Source organism: Phyllobates terribilis, unplaced genomic scaffold (assembly GCF_046119375.1).
Source record: "Phyllobates terribilis strain yellow unplaced genomic scaffold, ASM4611937v1 Scaffold_11__3_contigs__length_659146591, whole genome shotgun sequence".
Taxonomy (NCBI): domain Eukaryota; kingdom Metazoa; phylum Chordata; class Amphibia; order Anura; family Dendrobatidae; genus Phyllobates; species Phyllobates terribilis.
Genome location: NW_027362771.1, coordinates 38,350,899 through 38,369,369, shown reverse-complemented (window position 1 = coordinate 38,369,369; position 18,471 = coordinate 38,350,899). Strand labels below are relative to the sequence as shown.

The 18,471-nt window shown below is 42.2% G+C and overlaps 1 protein-coding gene across 1 annotated transcript in view; it reads right to left on the bottom strand.

The window, feature by feature from the left end:
• The window catches only part of LOC141165533 (organic cation/carnitine transporter 2-like), a 60,439-nt gene that overhangs the window by 13,041 nt on the left and 28,927 nt on the right, over positions 1-18,471 (bottom strand). Inside the window, exons 4-9 of the mRNA XM_073651206.1 lie at positions 16,476-16,647; positions 9,356-9,482; positions 7,734-7,834; positions 6,317-6,531; positions 3,352-3,534; positions 2,817-2,952 (exon numbers count right to left, since the gene is read on the bottom strand). Of these exons, the coding sequence (XP_073507307.1) occupies positions 2,817-2,952; positions 3,352-3,534; positions 6,317-6,531; positions 7,734-7,834; positions 9,356-9,482; positions 16,476-16,647 (934 nt within the window). The remainder of the gene's footprint in view (positions 1-2,816; positions 2,953-3,351; positions 3,535-6,316; positions 6,532-7,733; positions 7,835-9,355; positions 9,483-16,475; positions 16,648-18,471) is intronic.

Genomic DNA, 18,471 nt, shown 5'->3' with positions numbered 1-18,471 from the left:
GGGGTGGAGTGCTCAGTCAACGCTGAATCTAGTAACAAAGAGAATGACGGCACTTCCACTACAAAAACTAGGTGTGAACAGGTGCTTACTAAGAGCAGCTACCTCCATATATAATGAACAAATAAAGTAGCACACTGTAACACTGAGTATATAGATATGAAATATGAATAGCATAACTGCTGTAGAAAATAGAAATAAATGAAAAAAAATTTATTTATTCATTTATTTCTATTTTCTACAGCAGTTATGCTATTCATATTTCATATCTATATACTCAGTGTTACAGTGTGCTACTTTATTTGTTCATTATATATGGAGGTAGCTGCTCTTAGTAAGCACCTGTTCACACCTAGTTTTTGTAGTGGAAGTGCCGTCATTTTCTTTGTTAACTTCTTTAATAGTAACTTTATTATGCGTTTCAAGTTCGTACTGAACTCTTTTTAAAGAAATAAACTAAATATACCAAAGTCTAGTTTTTGAAAGAGTTTGGTACGAACTTGAAAAGCGTAATAAAGTTACTATTAAATACTATCACAGCGTGGAACGACTACTTTTCCAGCAGCAGCGTGGTCAACCAGAAACAGCTATCTCCTCTTACTCCTCAATATATTTGCAGATGAAGATTTCCTTCTATCAGCAGTTGTGACTGCAGTACCTGTATACTCTGCGGGCATATACAGTTATATGAAAAAGTTTGGGCACCCCTATTAATCTTAATCTTAATGTTTTTATAAAAATGGTGTTTTTGCAATGGCTATTTCAGTTTGATATATGTAATAACTGTTGGACACAGTAATGTTTCTGCCTTGAAATGAGGTTTATTGTACTAACAGAAAATGTGCAATCTGCATTCAAACAAAATTTGACGGATGCAAAAGTATGGGCACCTCACCAGAAAAGTGACATTAATATTTAGTAGATCCTCCTTTTGCAAAAATAACAGCCTCTAGTCACTTCCTGTAGCTTTTAATGATTTTCTGGATCCTGGATGAAGGTATTTTTGACCATTCCTCTTTACAAAACAAATCCAGTTCAGTTAAGATTGATGGTCGCCGAGCATGGACAGCCCTCTTCAAATGATCCCACAGATGTTCAATGATATTCAGGTCTGGGGACTGGGATGGCCATTCCAGAGCATTGTAATTGTTCCTCTGCATGAATGCCTGAGTAGATTTGGAGCGGGGTTTTGGCTCATTGTCTGGCTGAAAGATCCATCCCCTGCGTAACTTCAACTTTGTCACTGATTATTGTCAAGAATCTGCTGATACTGAGTGGAATCCATGCATCCCTCAACTTTAACAAGATTCCTGGTGCCGGCATTGGCCACACAGCCCCAAAGCATGATGGAACCTCCACCAAATTATACTGTGGGTAGCAAGTGTTTTTCTTGGAATGCTGTGTTTTTTTGCCGTCATGCATAATGCCTTTTTGTATAACCAAACAACTCAATCTTGGTTTCATCAGTCCAAAGGACCTTCTTCCAAAAAGAAATTGGCTTCTCCAAATGTGCTTTTGCATACCTCAGCCGACTCTGTTTGTGGCGTGCTTGCAGAAACGGCTTCTTTCGCATCACTCTCCCATACAGCTTCTCCTTGTGCAAAGTGCGTTGCATAGTTGACCGATGCACAGTGACACCATCTGCAGCAAGTTGATGCTGCAGCTCTCTGGAGGTTGTCTGAGAATTGTCCTTAACTGATCTCACCATTCTTCTTCTCTGCCTTTCTGATGTTTCTCTTGGCCTGCCACTTCTGGCCTTAACAAGAACTGTCCCTGTGTTCTTCCATTTCCTTACTATGTTCCTCACAGTGGAAACTGACATGTTAAATCTCTAAGACAGCTTTTTGTATCCTTCCCCTGAACAACTATGTTGAATAATCTTTGTTTTCAGATCATTTGACAGTTGTTTTGAGGAGCCCATGATGCCACTCTTCAGAGGAGATTCAAACAGGAGAACAACTTGCAAGTGGCCACTTTAAGTAGCTTTTCTCATGATTGCATACACCTGGCTATGAAGTTCAAAGCTCAATGAGGTTACAAAACCAAAAAAAGTGCTTTAGTAAGTCAGTAAAAAGTAGGTAGGAGTATTTAAAACAAGAAAATGATAAGGGTGCCCATACTTATGCACCTGTCAAATTTTGTTTCAATGCAGATTGCACATTTTCTGTTAGTACAATAAACCTCATTTCAAGGCAGAAACATTACTGTGTCCAACAGTTATTACATATATCAAACTGAAATAGCTGTTGCAAAAACACCAATTTTTATAAAACATTAAGCTTAAGATTAATAGGGGTGCCCAAACTTTTTCATATAACTGTAATAATGTTGTGACACTCACAACCTTGCCAGGTGAGCACCCCACTCATCACCCCCTAATTTCCTCTACCTATACTGTATCAACCTATGTGCGCTTGTCTCTTTTTTCTCTTGTAAAATGAATGGTGCTATTCAAAAGTACAATTTGTTCTGCAAAAAAAAAACAAGCCCCCATACATCTATTTGGACAGAAAAAGAAAAAAGTTATGGCTATGGGAAGAACAGGAGGAAAAAACGGAAGCGCAAAAATGGAAATTGGCTACGTCAGTAAAGGGTTAATATTGCCAAGGATGTTTCTCCACTTTATGGATAAATTGTTTATGCCATTCACGTGTGTTTCTTTACCTTCTGCACCAGCTGCGGTTGGCATGTATAAAAGTTTGAATTTACTGGATTAAAAACAAATTAACTACATAAATAGTGTAAAACTTTTCTCACATGTAGCTGTGCTGTTGTTGCATATCTAGAACAAGAAAGTTGAAAAATAAATCGCCACCTACCCTTTTACTCTAAGCATCTCTTCAATTGTGTCAGGCAAAGGCATACCATGGGTTTCTGGGAGAAACAGGGTAAAAATACCCACAAGAACTGTGAGACTGCCCATCAGGACAAAAGGCAAATGTCTGTCATAGGCACCTGGAGAAGGAACAAATGTAAAAATGTACACGTGGGATACTCTAGAAATTATTAAACATATTTTAGATGTGCAATTATAGAGATATAATATTAGTGTGGGGTCGTCTTGTGGCAGGTGGGCTTACAGAAATTGCAGTAATAGAATTTAAAGTGATTACAGTGCAATATATACCTATGTATCTTAGCATCCGCAAAGTCCGGCTGCTTTCTGTGCTGGTACACTTATATTTGTTAATACACACAAAGGGTATTACTAAATAGAAATGTCACATTGACCTCTAGCATTTGTGTAATGTGTTCTCTAACAGATAACAAATTACTTATCCAAAATACAAGCTCAGCATGATAAATTCTAGTAGTATAATTTTATTAAAACATTTATAAAATAGCAGGACTTACCAAGGTAAACAAAATAAGGGGATAAAATGCTGCCTAATCTGGAAGCCATAGAACTGGCTCCAACCCCCATGTTTCTAACGACTGTGGGGTACAGCTCAGCGGTGTACACATATACCATGGAGAAAGCCGATGTGATTCCAAACTTCCCAAGCATGACAAGCAGGATAGACAGGATACTCAGATCTGCAATAAAACCAGATACCGCATGTTCCCACTAGTTCAGCATGATCAAGAACATATGGCATAAATCAAATTACTTCTACTAAAATATGAGGTCTTTGAGGAACCCAAGTGTCTGGGGCCTGGAGTCTCAGAACACAGCTCCCACAAAACACATTACGTAAATCACATCAACAAGAACACAAGGCATTAAACATTCGTGCTGGCTTTTATAATGTGTAAAGACATTTTAAAGCAGCAGAACCAAGAATATTTTGTGTTTTAGGAAAAAAATAACAATACATGAAATAAAGCCAAGTGAAATGTTAAAGCTAGCCATTCACATTAGGCTGAATTTTCCAATGGTGGCATATCTAGAAAAAAAGCAGAGATTCCAACATCTAATGGTTAAAATCCAAAAGTTTTATTTTATCCTTTTACAATTGTGCCTCATCTCAGGATATGAGTAAGAGAAACCCTCGCTTGAAAAGCATGAGCTGTTTTTCAGGGGTGCCCTACCCGCAGCCTTGGGGCTGCATGTGGCCAGCGATGCCATTCCTTTGAGGTCCACAACCATTTAGAGACATGCTTCTGTGTCTGGTGGTTGCCCACACCTATTTTTCATGTCAGGGAGAAGAGTACTAGCTTGTAGGTGGGAGCTGAGATAGGCAAGTACTAAAAACGCATTGTTGAGCCATCTCTGAGGTTCCATATATACTCAGAATGAGGGTCTCCTAACTTCTATGTGGTATTCTAGGACAAAGTAGATGAGATGAAGATATGGTCATGTATTGTGCGGCAAGTTTTATTGTACTGTAGTTTTCTGTGAGTAGTGAACAATGCATCCGTTTCAGCAACTCACATAACCTACAGTAGAGAGAAAAACAATCATGGATGGTCTCCTTTCTGGATTTCGAACACTGAGTAGAAGACCTCCACTCTCCTGACAAGTTAGAATCCTAAAAGTGGAACTGCCACCCATCATATATTTATGTCATACCTTCTATACCATAAATGTCTCAAACAATAATCTTCCTTTTTGCGGATTACTTTAATCTGGCAGTGTGAGCACTTTGGACCAGAACAGTTGTGCGCACCTACTGTATACGGTGCCAACATGATTTTAAAGGGAGTCGAAAAGTCAGTTGCTGGATCTCCTACCTAATGGTGGATATGTCTGTGACTTGTTATTCTACAATCATCTGTGCACATAGGGGTGAGCTGTATCATAGTCTGTTTTTGGTTCAATGGCTGTATAAGTGGTCTGTCTAAAATGTATAGGGGTATTCAAACAGCAGATGTCAGGGAAAGAAAGCATGGGCATACTGCATTTCAACATCCCCGATCCTTCGTTCTTCTCAGAGATAAGTCACCACCATAATTATCTGGCAGTGGTTTCTCTTGCGGTTCCAATTGAGTATTCACACATCTTAATATTAGTACATATTAATAGTGGCAATAGCTGATTTGTACAGACAGCATACAAAGATAACACTGAATGATAAGCAGTGGCAGGAGAGTCGCTAGCGGCAAAGATCCGAGGCTCTGGCCCCGAACGTCTTGGCCGGAGCAACAGCCGCATTGAACTGTGTCAGCATCAACATGACGCTGACACGGTTCAATCCCGTGATAGAGCAGGGAGCTTGTGGCTTGCTGCTCTATCACTGTCTCATAAGCCCGGCTGCAGACTGCGGCTTACGAGATAACAGCGCGCTCACGCAGGCGGCGCATCGCTGTGCAGGTCAGAAGAGAAAACGGAGGCTGCGGTGCCGGGAATCAGGACATAACATTCAGGTTCCATTATGTTTTTTTTACTTTGTTAACTTTAAGTGGACACTCAAGGGTATTTGTTGCTGGAAGGGGGAACCTGGGATATTACATCCTTCAAATGAGGATACAGGGCCTGTCTATGTAGAACAGTAGGGGCATTAATACTTTCTTTGGGACACTTTAAATTTTTAAGGGGGAGGGGGGGACCATAGTAATGACACATTTTTTTAAATATTGTGGTCACTGTTCCATGGCATAGTTGCACGCATAATGGGGAGTTTTTGTAGGTTGGGAATAGATGGAGATGGCGCTGGGAAAGTGAGAAGTCAAATGTTTTTGTTGTAATCTGTGTACATGAGTTGTGACTGGAAGAAGTTGTCATGGAGGTCTGGACCAGATGGAAAGGACTGGAAAACTGAACGACTCCATCAGAAAGACGTTAACTGTAATTTACTATATATAACTGTACTGTAATCACTTGTATGTTCTGCGGGACGGGTATCTATCACTATATGGTCAAAGGTGGTAATATTGCTCTTTATAGTAGCATTTTTTCTTTTCTTATTTAGTAACAGCTTAATGTATTTCAGTCATTATGTAGTAGAAGGTGTATGGTGGTATCATTGGTCTTTTACCAAGTGTTTTGTTATGTAGAGGTAATGGTCATATTACATTACGTATTCGCTGTGTAGTGGTGATGGTAGTGGGCATTGTGTAGCCGTACTGTTTTGGCCTTGTATAGTAGTAATTTTGATAATATTGGTCTAGGTATATAGTGTACTTTTGGTTAACAGTGGTATACTGTAATAATATAAGTATAGATACTATTATAATTGGCTGTAGGGGGGGAGTCGCATGGGGAGACATGCACTTTGGGGCTTGGGCCCCTGATCTTTTAGGACTGTAGCAACACCCCTGCGCAGTGGTACAATTAGTACAGTGAAATCTTTCTTGGTATAGGATATTAACGTTGCATTTTCATTGTAAAAACTCACAAAATAAAAATGTCATGATAAAAAGGTAACAAGCGTCTTACGTTGAGGCACTAGCTGTATGAAAAGAAGGACAACTCCACCAAGGAACAATGTGCTGGATGTAGAGTATCTTCTGGAGAAGTTTCGGAGCAGCAGCCAAGCTATGATATAAGCAGGGACCTCAATGATAGCAGATAGGAAGCAGTTCACATACGGGTCACCGTGTAAATTGGGGGTGTTAAGTGACAAGCCAAAGTAGCCTACAGATATTATCATCCTGCAGAAATAAAACACATGTAGTTCCAGGCTTAGGCATGTGGAATAATGCAAGAAAAGAAAGACTTAGAAGAGCCAGCATTGGGCATGCAGTGATTTTACATGGATGTCATACATGTAAGACCTGAGCGCACCAAAGTGAGAGAGGCGGTTTCTTAGTGGCTTTCTGCTCCACACAGAGGGATTCAACACAGGATGCTAATGTATCCTAAAAAGGCACAATAAGTCCTTAAAAGTCCTTTTTACATGAAACAATGTTTCAAACCAATGAGTAACTAATATACCACCAATGGTTTTCAGCAGCAGTCCTGGCTCCCAGCTTCTCCACTTTCTGCCTGATGCTTGACCATGACAGCAATTTCTGTGTTGGATCCATTATCAGTGTGATGTATAAAGGGGGCTGGCTGCTATTTCGATGGCTAAGCCTTCTCTGTCTGTTCATTGACAGTGATAGAGGCTGGCTTAGCTACTGAAATTAGCCAGTCAGCCAGCCCCCTTCATAAACAGTATCAGTCACACGCCGATACAGGAAACGCTCTCCTGTGTCAAGCACAGGGCCAGTGGATATATAATAAGTAGGGTGCACTACTTTGTGAGCCTAATATATGGGTGCTGCATAATGCATGGAAACCGCAATACCCAAAGACAGAAAAAGACCAATGCATATAAAATGTGCACACCTAATATAGAATGAAAACACAGTTTTTATTGACACCAATAGAACATACAACCAAGATAAAAAAAAAATTAAAACCACATAGAGAAGGGCAGAAATGACAACACCCCTGCACTTTTCTATGTGGTTTTAAATGTTTTACACCTAATACATATTGGGATAGGATCTTGAAGATGGGAGTACCCCTTTAAAGAGAACCTGCCCAATCTGTGCACAGCATGTATCAGGCACTGGCTGTATTATCTCAGCCAGGTATGTTTTACTCTGAAACGCTGCAGTGTTTCAGTGAGAAACATACTTTAATAGCTGCCATGGACCGAGCCGCGCAGCAGACTAGTCAGACAGGCTTCCCCCACTCGCTGCCTTGGATTGACAGATCTCTGCCTACATGCGCATACAGGCAGAGGCTTGTCAGTCACTGTCAGCAGTGCGACTCAGTCCCCGGGGGCTAGTAAAGTATGTTTTTCCCTGAAAATGCTTTAAGTTTTCAGACAGTATTCACCTAATTAAAGGTTTCCACTTCTTACCAGAGCAAAATTGAAAGAAATGTGACAATACGAATATTTCTTGTTTTCAGCAGGTCAAAAAATGTATATGCCTTGCGAGACTGGTCCTTCAGGTCTTGAAGCTATGACACCAATGAAGAAAACAAAACCGTGAACAACATACATTGACTCTTGATAACTTAATACTGCCTTGAGCAAAGAAAAAAATAAGAAAAGCATAGCATGTATGGTACAAATTCTCACACTCGTGAAGATCACTCTTACTTGATGTGTAACTTATGGGGGTTGGCCACTTTTTCTTATTAGTGCAGGTTTCCAAACAAGCGGCATGGGACAGGTCGGGTCACATTCTCCATTAGCAGCCATTTATTGGACAGAATTGCTATAAAGTTTGTGAGGAAAGTTTCAATAACAAGATAAAGTGGCCAACTCTTTTAAAAACTTTAGACTCATAAAGGGAATCTGTCAGGAGGATCAACCCTCCTAAGCCTTCCATATGGTTACGCAGTTCACAGGAAACTAAATAAAATGATACCTTGATATCTGCAATCCGATATCTTTTTCCACAGAAATCCCCATTTTTCTTATATGTAAATGAGCTGTTGAGGACTATGTGCAGGACACAGATCTGCATGAGAATCTACCTCCAGAGATTATCTTATTAGAAAGGGGGAGATACCAGTGTGAGACATGTAACTAACACAGAACAGTGGAACTGAAGTTTGTCTCATAACAAACATGTTAGCAGCTGCAGCTCTCGCAGTATTGAAACCCTGTCTACCTGTGAGATGGAAGCTGAAGCTGAGGGGAACCTGCAGATGTGTCAGTTATAATCACGCACAGCTTTGCAGTGAGATCAGGAGAGCAGAGAGCGACCATTACATGTCTCACACTGGTAATGTCCCCTTTCATAAAAAAATATGCTGTAAAGGCAGATTCTCATGCAAATCAGTGTCCGGCCCATAGCCCTGAACAGCTTAATTATATATAAGAAAAACAGAAAAACGTGGATTTCTCTGGACTAAGACATCGGATTGAAGATATCATTTTATTCAGCTGCCTATGACCTCCATGCCCATATAGACTGCTTAAGAGGGTTGATCTTGCTGACAGATTCCATTTAAAAAAAATAAGTATCTGTTTAAAGGATAGTCTTGCAGTATACTAAAGTATACTGACCAGACAGAATAAAAAGGGCACTCTTTTGTCTTCTGTCTAGTAATAGAGCCCTATGGACACATTTTGTTTCTTCATGGGGAGCTGTCCCAGTGCAAGAGCTAAATGTGGTGCAAAACGTGATGTGAGCAGGGCCCATATCTCATGGCATGCAGCCTAACACAACCTCATAGCCATTATAAAACCTAAGCTAGCGCTCATTAACATTTGCTAAATGTTAATTCTAGTTCTGGCTGTCTGATGTGCTATTTCTGACTGTACAGGGAGGGGAACAGAAATAATCTGATCCTGTATTTGTATAATCAGATGAGAGAATTGAGGGCTGTGTGAGGTAGCCCTATGAGTAAGTATGGGTGACACTAAAGGTAGGGGGGTGAGACAAACATGCTTGTACAACCTGTATGTGGTAAGCGAATTATGTTAATTTTCCCAAATGAGGCATTTCACACCAATGGAGAATAGCTTACCTCAGAGGAACTGAAGATTATATCGGGCGGTGTTATGCCATTTTTCTTGGCAGCTCTCCTGATGATATCTTCAGCTTCACTGATTCTGCCCTGTGATAGCAGCCATCTAGGAGACTCAGGAATGACCCTGCAATAAAGCAGTTACTAGAATATTACCACTTTACTGTAACATACTATTAGTAGTATGGTCATCTTCTGATAGGAATATTAAGCCCAACTTCACCAAGTCACGGGTAATAACCCACTTACCGCTAGGCAATATGCACAGGGCTCGAGGCTGGCTGTATACATTACAATGGGGCATGCTGAAATCCAACATCAGGAATTGGGGAAGAAACAAAAGCCCTCATGCATAACAGTCCCACTGCAGTCACGGGTCCACTGATCGGATGTGTATGTCCAGCGTAAGATATGACAGGTACGGGGTGTTGTCCATATATGATACAGAGACAGCTGAGGAATTCATTTACTCAAGCAGCTTAGAAAGTGCCAACATACTGTACTGTGCTATACCGACATTGTCAACTCTTGTATCTGACCCCACTGGGGCTCCGAATCTAAATCCGCTCACACACTAGTGCCAATTTTCTTGACTCAATTAACCTATCAATATATATTGGAAGTGTGTGAGCAAAGTCTCTTCAAGAGATTTCACCCTCGTATGCATCCCATAAAATATATTTATTGGCTGAATCAATTCCCTGATTAATTTGGATAAAGGAAGAAAGAAGGTGTGAGGAGATGAACTTCACCTCTGCTGCTCCCCTTGCAGCCATTTATAGCCCTTGTTGTGACATTATGAAGTCCAAACTGCTGACTTTCTGTCCACAGTTAGAATCTAACCACAGAAATACCTGCAGGAGGAGGCTGTCCTCAGACCAGGCAGTCTACCTGCAGCATGCCCCCTATGTAGTCTGCCAGAATCCAGGGAGGATTACTAGCCAGGACTGTGATCAAAATGCAAGGAAGTGTCTCCACTGTGGCCATAAGCCTCTCCTAGAAGTTCTTCTCTACTAAACCCCTGCTTTCCAAATCCCTTCCATCTCTCCTGAGATCTAGTCTTCTTGAGTCTAGTGTATCTTGTATAAAACTCCTTTATGAAAAAAAAACACAAGCCACTGACCATTACAGTACTGCCCCCTTGTGGGAAGGAAATGCATTTCATCTTTTAAGTCAGCCACAAAAGAGGGCATCATTTTTAAGAAACTAACCAATTTAACACTATACTCTACAGAGAGGAGTACATGGTAAAAATGGTTATGGCTACAATTCATTACTGTTTAACCCCTTTAGATCAAGGTCTGTATCAGCATTCTGGAAATCATTGAAAGCCTAAGAGTGGAGTAGTCAGATACGGGTGAGTGATAATGTCTGCTGAGCAAACAGATAAGCTACCCTCCACATACCACAGGACAGGCTTTACACTAAATGGTATTGGGCATGGGCAAAACTGGGATTGTTACTTTCGAGTAACGCTTACATTCCCATACTACTTGTTCAACAGAAAGCCATCTTTCCTGAAGCCTCATAAACGTGCAAGCTGGGCTCGGCTGAGCATGTATGTTTATTACAGCAGGCGGAGGGAGATAATTCTCTGCCAGATAACCTTACAGTGGTGGTACCCTAACAGATTAGATTGTCAGTACATCCACCCAATGGACTAGGACGCACTGGGGAATTGTAGACTATTATCATTACCCCAGGAATCATAGGAGAGACTAGTAGACATTTTTCCTTCTGTGGCCGCATCGAACATTACCAATACTTCCGTAAGTGCAGTGGGCAGCTGGCATTACTGCTATATCAAACCTCTCTGTTTCTGATCATTTGTGGACCTGCTTTGCATCAACACGAGTGTTTTGCTGATCTATTTGCATTCTCCTTCTGTAATCAGACACAAGGCCTTTGTCATTAAACCTTTCTGGCGACACTGCCTCGGTCATCCGGCCAGGATTGCACAACATGGTATTATGGGTGCAGCATTACTAATAAATAGGTATACAGCAGGTGAATTAAGTATTGAACACATCACAAATTTACTAAGTAAAAATATTTCTAAAGGTGTTATTGACATGAAATTCTCACCAGATGTCAGTAACCACCTATCCGATCCACACAGACAAACAAATGAAACCATAGATATCCATAAATTAAGTTATATGTAATAATGAGAAATGACAAAGGGAAAAAGTATTGAGCACATGAAGAAAAAGAGGTGCAAGAAGCCATGGAAAGTGATGATACAAGCTGAATCTATCAGTAATTAGAAAGCAATCCTACCACTTAGTGAAAAATAATATCAGCTGGTTTAACTGATGGCCTATAAAAAGGTGTCTCATTAACAAGGTGCCACACATGAAACTTCTCATGACTGGTAAAACCAGCGAGTTGTCGCAAAACCTTTGCAACCTTATTGTTGCAAAACATACTGATGGCATTGTTTACAGAAGAATTTCTAAACTACTGAAGGTTTCAGGGAGCACTGTAATCTGGAAGTGGAAAGAACATAATTTCACCATACACCAGCCACGACCAGGTGCCCTCTGCAAGATTTTACACAGAGGAGGGAAAAGAAGTATCAAAAGAGTTATCCAAAAGCCTAGGACCACCTGTGGAGAGCTACAGAAAGACTTGGAATCAGCAGTACAACTGTTTAAAAGAAAACAATAAGTAATGAACTCAACCTCCATAACCTGTATGCACACTCACCCCGTAAGACTTCACTGTTGAACAAAAAGCATGTTCAAGAGCATTTAAAATTTGCTCAACAACATTCAGGCAAGCCTGTGAAATACGGGGAGAATATAGACTGGTCAGATGTGACCAAAATTGAACTCTTTGGATGTCATAATACTCACTGTGTTTGGAGGCCAAAAAGCACTGTACATAACCCCAAAAACACTATATCAGTGACATTTGGAGGTCCAAACATCATGGTGTGGGGCTGCTTTTCAGTATACGGCAATGGCAAACTTCTTATGCTTGAAGGAAGGATGAATGGACAAACGTACCGACAAATTATTGATAAAAATCTGTCATTTCTCATAATTACACAACTTAATTTATGGACATCTATGGAGATTTCTTTGCCTGTGTGGATCGCATGGGTTGTTACCGACATCTGGTGAGAATTTCATGTCAATAGCATCTTTAGAAATATATTTATTTAGAAAATTGGCAACGTGTTCAATACCTGTTTCAACGGCTGTATAATAATGTCTGTTCCTGAATGTTTAAACACTTACTTAACCTCTTAAGACATACACACAGTATATGTGAGGCATGAGGTAGTGAGCTTTAAACCATGCCAATGTAAAAGTATATCATGGGTTTAAAGCTCATGCCTATGCAACAAAGCACCATATAAGAAAAAACTACAGTGCCCACATCAACCAAACCCCTCACCATAACCACTCTGGGACCATATGAAATATATATTATTATTATTATTATTTATTATTATAGCGCCATTTATTCCATGGCGCTTTACATGTGATAGGGATATACATAACAAAAGCATTTACATAATCTTAACAAAACGAGTCAGCGACTGGTACAGGAGGAGCGAGGACCCTGCCCGCGAGGGCTCACAGTCTACGAGGGATGGGTGAGGATACAGTAGGTGAGGGTAGAGCTGGTCGTGCAGTGGTGTTTACTGCAGGTTGTAGGCTTGTCGGAAGAGGTGGGTCTTCAGGTTCCTTTTGAAGGTTTCCACGGTCGGTGAGAGTCTGATATGTTGGGGTAGAGAGTTCCAGAGTAGGGGGGAAGCACGGGAGAAATCTTGTATACGAGTGTGGGAGGAGGAGATAAGAGGAGAGTAGAGCAGGAGATCTTGTGAGGATCGGAGGTTGCGTGCAGGTAAGTACCGGGAGACTAGGTCACAGATGTATGGGGGAGACAGGTTGTGGATGGCTTTGTATGCCATGGTTAGAGTTTTGAACTGAATTCTCTGGGCAATAGGGAGCCAGTGAAGGGATTGACAGAGAGGAGAGGCCGGGGAATAGCGGGGGGACAGGTGGATTAGTCGAGCAGCAGAGTTTAGGATAGATTGGAGAGGTGCAAGAGTGTTGGAAGGGATGCCACGGAGCAGGAGGTTGCAGTAGTCGAGGCGGGATATGATGAGGGCATGCACTAGTGTTTTTGCAGAGTCTTTGCTGAGGAATGCACGGATCCGGGAGATGTTTTTGAGTTGGAGTCGGCAGGAGGTGGAAAGGGCTTGAATATGTGGTTTGAAGGAGAGATCAGAGTCCAGGGTTACCCCAAGGCAGCGAGCTTGTGGGACTGGGGAGAGTGAACAGCCATTGATGTTGATGGATAGGTCAGATGGGGGATGTGAATGAGAGGGTGGAAAGATGATGAACTCTGTTTTATCCATGTTGAGTTTTAGAAACCTGTCGGAGAAGAAGGATGAGATGGCGGACAGACATTGTGGGATTCTGGTTAGTAGGGAGGAGATATCGGGTCCAGAGAGGTAGATCTGTGTGTCGTCAGCATAGAGGTGATACTGAAAGCCGTGAGACTCTATGAGCTGTCCCAGGCCGAAGGTGTAGATGGAGAAGAGCAGGGGTCCTAGAACTGAACCTTGGGGGACACCGACAGATAGGGGGCGAGATGAGGAGGTGGTGCGTGAGTGGGAGACGCTGAATGTCCTGTCTGTTAAGTATGAGGAGATCCAAGATAGAGCCAAGTCCGTGATGCCAAGAGATGAGAGAATCTGGAGTAAGAGGGAATGGTCCACTGTGTCAAAGGCAGATGACAGGTCCAGAAGGAGGAGGATGGAGTAGTGTCGCTTGGATTTGGCATTTAGTAGGTCGTTTGTGACTTTGGTCAGGGCAGTTTCAGTCGAGTGATGCGGTCGGAAGCCAGATTGTAGACGGTCGAAGAGGGAGCAGGAGGAGAGGTGGGAGGACAGTTCAAGGTGGACATGTTGTTCTAGAAGTTTTGAGGCAAAGGGGAGAAGTGATATGGGGCGGTAGCTGGTCAGAGAGGAAGGGTCAAGGGAGGGCTTTTTGAGGATGGGTGTGATTGCGGCATGTTTGAAACATGAGGGGAAGACTCCGGTTGTTAGTGATAGATTGAAGAGGTGGGTTAGGGTTGGGATGAAGACTGAGGTGAGGTTAGTGATGAGGTGGGATGGGATTGGGTCAAGTTCGCAGGTGGTGAGGTGTGATTTGGAGAGTAAAGAGGAGACTTGACCTTCTGTAATGGTGGAGAAGTGGGGTTTGGAGGAGGATGGTTGAGTAGATATGAGGAGGGGTTGTGTGGACTTTAGGCCAAAGTTTTGTCTGATGGTGTCAATCTTCTGTTTGAAGAATGAGGCAAAGTCGTCGGCTGAGATGAGAGAAGAGGGAGGAGGTGCTGGGGGACGAAGGAGAGAGTTGAAAGTGTTAAATAGCTGTTTAGGGTTGTGAGATAGGGAGGATATGAGAGATGAGAAGTAGGTTTGTTTTGCTGTAGTGAGTGCGGACTTGAAATTAGTGAGGGATTGCTTGAATGCCATGAAGTGCTCGATGGAGTGAGACCTTTTCCATCTCCGCTCCGCAACCCTGGAGGCCCGGCGCAGTTCTTTGGTAAGTTTAGTGTGCCAGGGTTGCCTGTTGAATGTGCGAGGTGTGGTGTGTGTGAGAGGGGCGATCGAGTCTAGAGCTGTAGCTATTGTGGTGTTATATGAAGCAGCAGCAACGTCTGCATCGTGCAAGGAATTTATGTCTGTGAGAGGAAGGAGGGATTCAGAGAGAGAGTGTAGGTCAAGGTGTTTGAGATTTCTGCGAGGGTGTGTGAGTTTGTGGAGTGGGGATTGTGCACCCGGAGAGGAGAGGGTAGAGAATGTGAGGAGGTTATGGTCAGAGAGAGGGAGTGGTGAGTTAGAGAGGTTAGATAGGGAACAGAGGCGGGTGAAGATGAGGTCCAGTGTGTGGCCATCTTTGTGGGTGGGTGTGGAAGACCATTGAGTGAGTCCAAAGGAGGAGGTGAGGGATAGGAGCTTAGAGACAGACGAGTGGGGAGTGTCAATGGGGATGTTGAAGTCACCCATTATGATAGTGGGGATGTCAGTGGAAAGGAAGTGAAGCAGCCAGGTAGTGAAATGGTCTAAGAAGGTGGTGGCTTGCCCTGGGGGTCGGTAAACGACGGCCAGTTGGAGGTTGGAGGGGGAATAGATGCGCACACAGTGCACCTCAAAAGAGGGGAGTGTAACGGAGGGTGGCAGTGGGATTTTGGTGAAAGCGCAGAGTTCCGATAGGAGGAAACCTACGCCTCCACCATGTTTGCCATTGGGGCGGGGGGTGTGGGAAAGGTGGAATCCGCCATATGAAAGGGCAGCTGGGGAGGCTGTGTCAGAGGGGGTGAGCCAGGTTTCAGTGATGGCGAGGAAGGAGAGTTTGTTTGTAATGAAAAGATCGTGGATGAAGGAAAGTTTGTTGCAGACAGAGCGAGCGTTCCATAGAGCTCCTGTTAGTATAGCTGAGGAGGTGGGTATTAGTTGGATGGGTATGAGGTTAGAAGGGTTGCGACAGTTTGAGGAAGGTCGTGGATAGGAGGTAGAAGTGACTGTGGGGATATGGCGAGGAGGACCAGGATTTGGAGAGATATCTCCAGCAGTGAGGAGGAGCAGAGAAAGTGTTAGCAGGTGGGAGCAAGAGAGAGCATGAGGTGGCTGTCTGTGTTTGGAGATCCAGGATTGAATGCTGAGGAATAATTTGGAGGAGGAGGTGAGATGAATGGGGAGAATAGAGGGAGAGATGAAGAGTTTCTTACTTGGTGTAGGGATTTGAGGGGTTATTAGAAAGTGGATATATCAAAAGGTCTAAAACAAAATAAGGAACCAGTCTAATGCTTCGTTACAGTGTGGATTGGCAAATTTGAAATACAAAAATACTGAACTATAAAAAGTAATTAAAAAAAGTGCTAAAATGATTTTAGTAGATAATAAGTTAGGGCCAATGAATCACCAAATTAGATCAATTGGAAAAAATATTTCTTCGGCTTCAGTAAATGTTCCCACTGATAGTCAAGACCCATAATGATTTGCTTTTACGTTCCAAAGGCTATGCACAACTCCATCATTTTTCAGTTGCACTCATTTTTAGGAATCTCCCCTACTAAGCAGACGGAAACTTACCACCACAGAGGAATACAGAACAGGCCAGGAACAGTGAGCGCCATCAGCAGCGAGCGCCAGTCTCTGATAAAATATGCGATCAGCGGCAGCAACATGTATCCAATAGCATAGAAAATACACACACCCAGCGTAGAGAATATGATGCGCACTGACTTGCCAAGTATCTCTGCCCCTATTAAAAAGATAATAGAAAGCTACATTAAGTGGATGGGTGATGACTCTTTATATAAAAACTAGTGATATTAAAGATACAAAAATCACCATTCATAGCCAACATGAATCCAAGCCCTAGCAATTTCTTGACTAGAGCAAGAAGGAAAATTAATAAATTAGAGCAGAAAATCAACATTTGGAACAATCTGCCTTTGTCTAAGGTGGACTGGATTTTCTCATTTTAAACAATTCATTTTCCCTCAAAGTCTTTTCTAAAGCTGCCCTATGGCTAAATACTACCAATTTTAAACAATGAAAGGTAACCTGTTAGCCAATTCATGTGGACCAAACCACTGGCTCCCCTACAATGACAAGTCTATCCCTATACACACATGGGGAGACACCTGTCAGTTTAGGGAATTAAGGCTGGGAGAAGCTGGGCACCGGCCTCAGACTTGTCATCCAAGATACATATTCCCCAGATTTTCAGAGTAGGTTATTACATGGTGTGACAAAATCACTGGCAGAATACTGGTGGGAGATATGTTTCACTGAGACTATTGGCTTCAGTGATGTGAAACATGGAAGTTTCTCCTGCACATTAGTTGCAGAGAGGGTTAATAGCCAGGTTTACAAGGGCATGCTTTACATGTGGATGGCCTTCCCATCTCCTCTCCAGGGCATGGTTTGGGGCTATGAAGAGCCAGCCTTTTGACTCAGGAGGTGTTCAGTGTCTGAAAAAACCTGCTCCAGGAAGGAGCTTGCATGTGCTGTGCTGAACCGTGAGCGACTAACCCTGAGTGGTCGGACCCAGGTCGATATACGGACTGTATTGCAACTTTGGTATTTTGTTTTGCCTTTATGCCAAATGGGCTGTGTTTTCTTTTTGGACTCCAGGTTAGTTTATGATGTTTAATAAACTAACCCGAAATTTAAACAGACAGTGTTACTTGTCTACCTCCGCATACAACCAAGCAAGTCGCTTTACCACAATGGCTGCAATAACATAGCCAGTGTCTTATTCAGGCTGACTATAGTTTGGGCAGCATGAGTCACCTGACCCTTTAAATAATCTCCTTTCTGAACTCATATGGAGAGGCAATAAGCTTTCATTAGGTCTATTTTCCCTATAGCTAATGGCAGCCTGCCTATTCCCAACTTAGGAGGATAATTTACCTCTCAAGTTTGACAATGTGTTTTGCCTGGATGAAAATCAGATATTGGTGGGATATTACTCATTTGCACGTTAAAAATAAATTCTAAGTTATTGAATTTGGAGAACTGAGACTCTCAAAATATAAAAAGTCTTAAGGGAATTTTTGACATCAGTTTTTTTTTACCATTTTCTCCACTACAGGAAAACACTTCCCTGCCACAATTACAAGAAAAGATTTTATGCAAATTTTGGCAAAATTCGGCCATACAGTATGGCCCACATTCATCTAGACTTTAGATATTCTAGCTCGTCTTGGTGAGGGTCCATGTTGGAGTCAGATGCTCCTTCTTCGTTAAAGAGGCACGTGCCTTGAATCATAAGGATCTGACGACTGGCATAAGCCTCTGAGCGCATTCGTCACAAATCTCACTACAGTCCTTGACTTCTGACAAAGAGAACGCTACAGCTAATCATGATTTAGATGAGCTCTGGCGTTACACCTCTGCACATTTGGGTGAAACTGGGAAAAACTGTCGTTAAACACCAAAAGACACAAATTTGGTGCAATTTTTAAAATTCTATTTTGTTTTTTTTCCGATTAAAAGAGTGTTTTTTCAGTTTTCTCTCTCTGTTCCTAGACTTGATTTTGTTACTGATTTTCAGGAAATAGGTGGTTCTCTCGCAAGC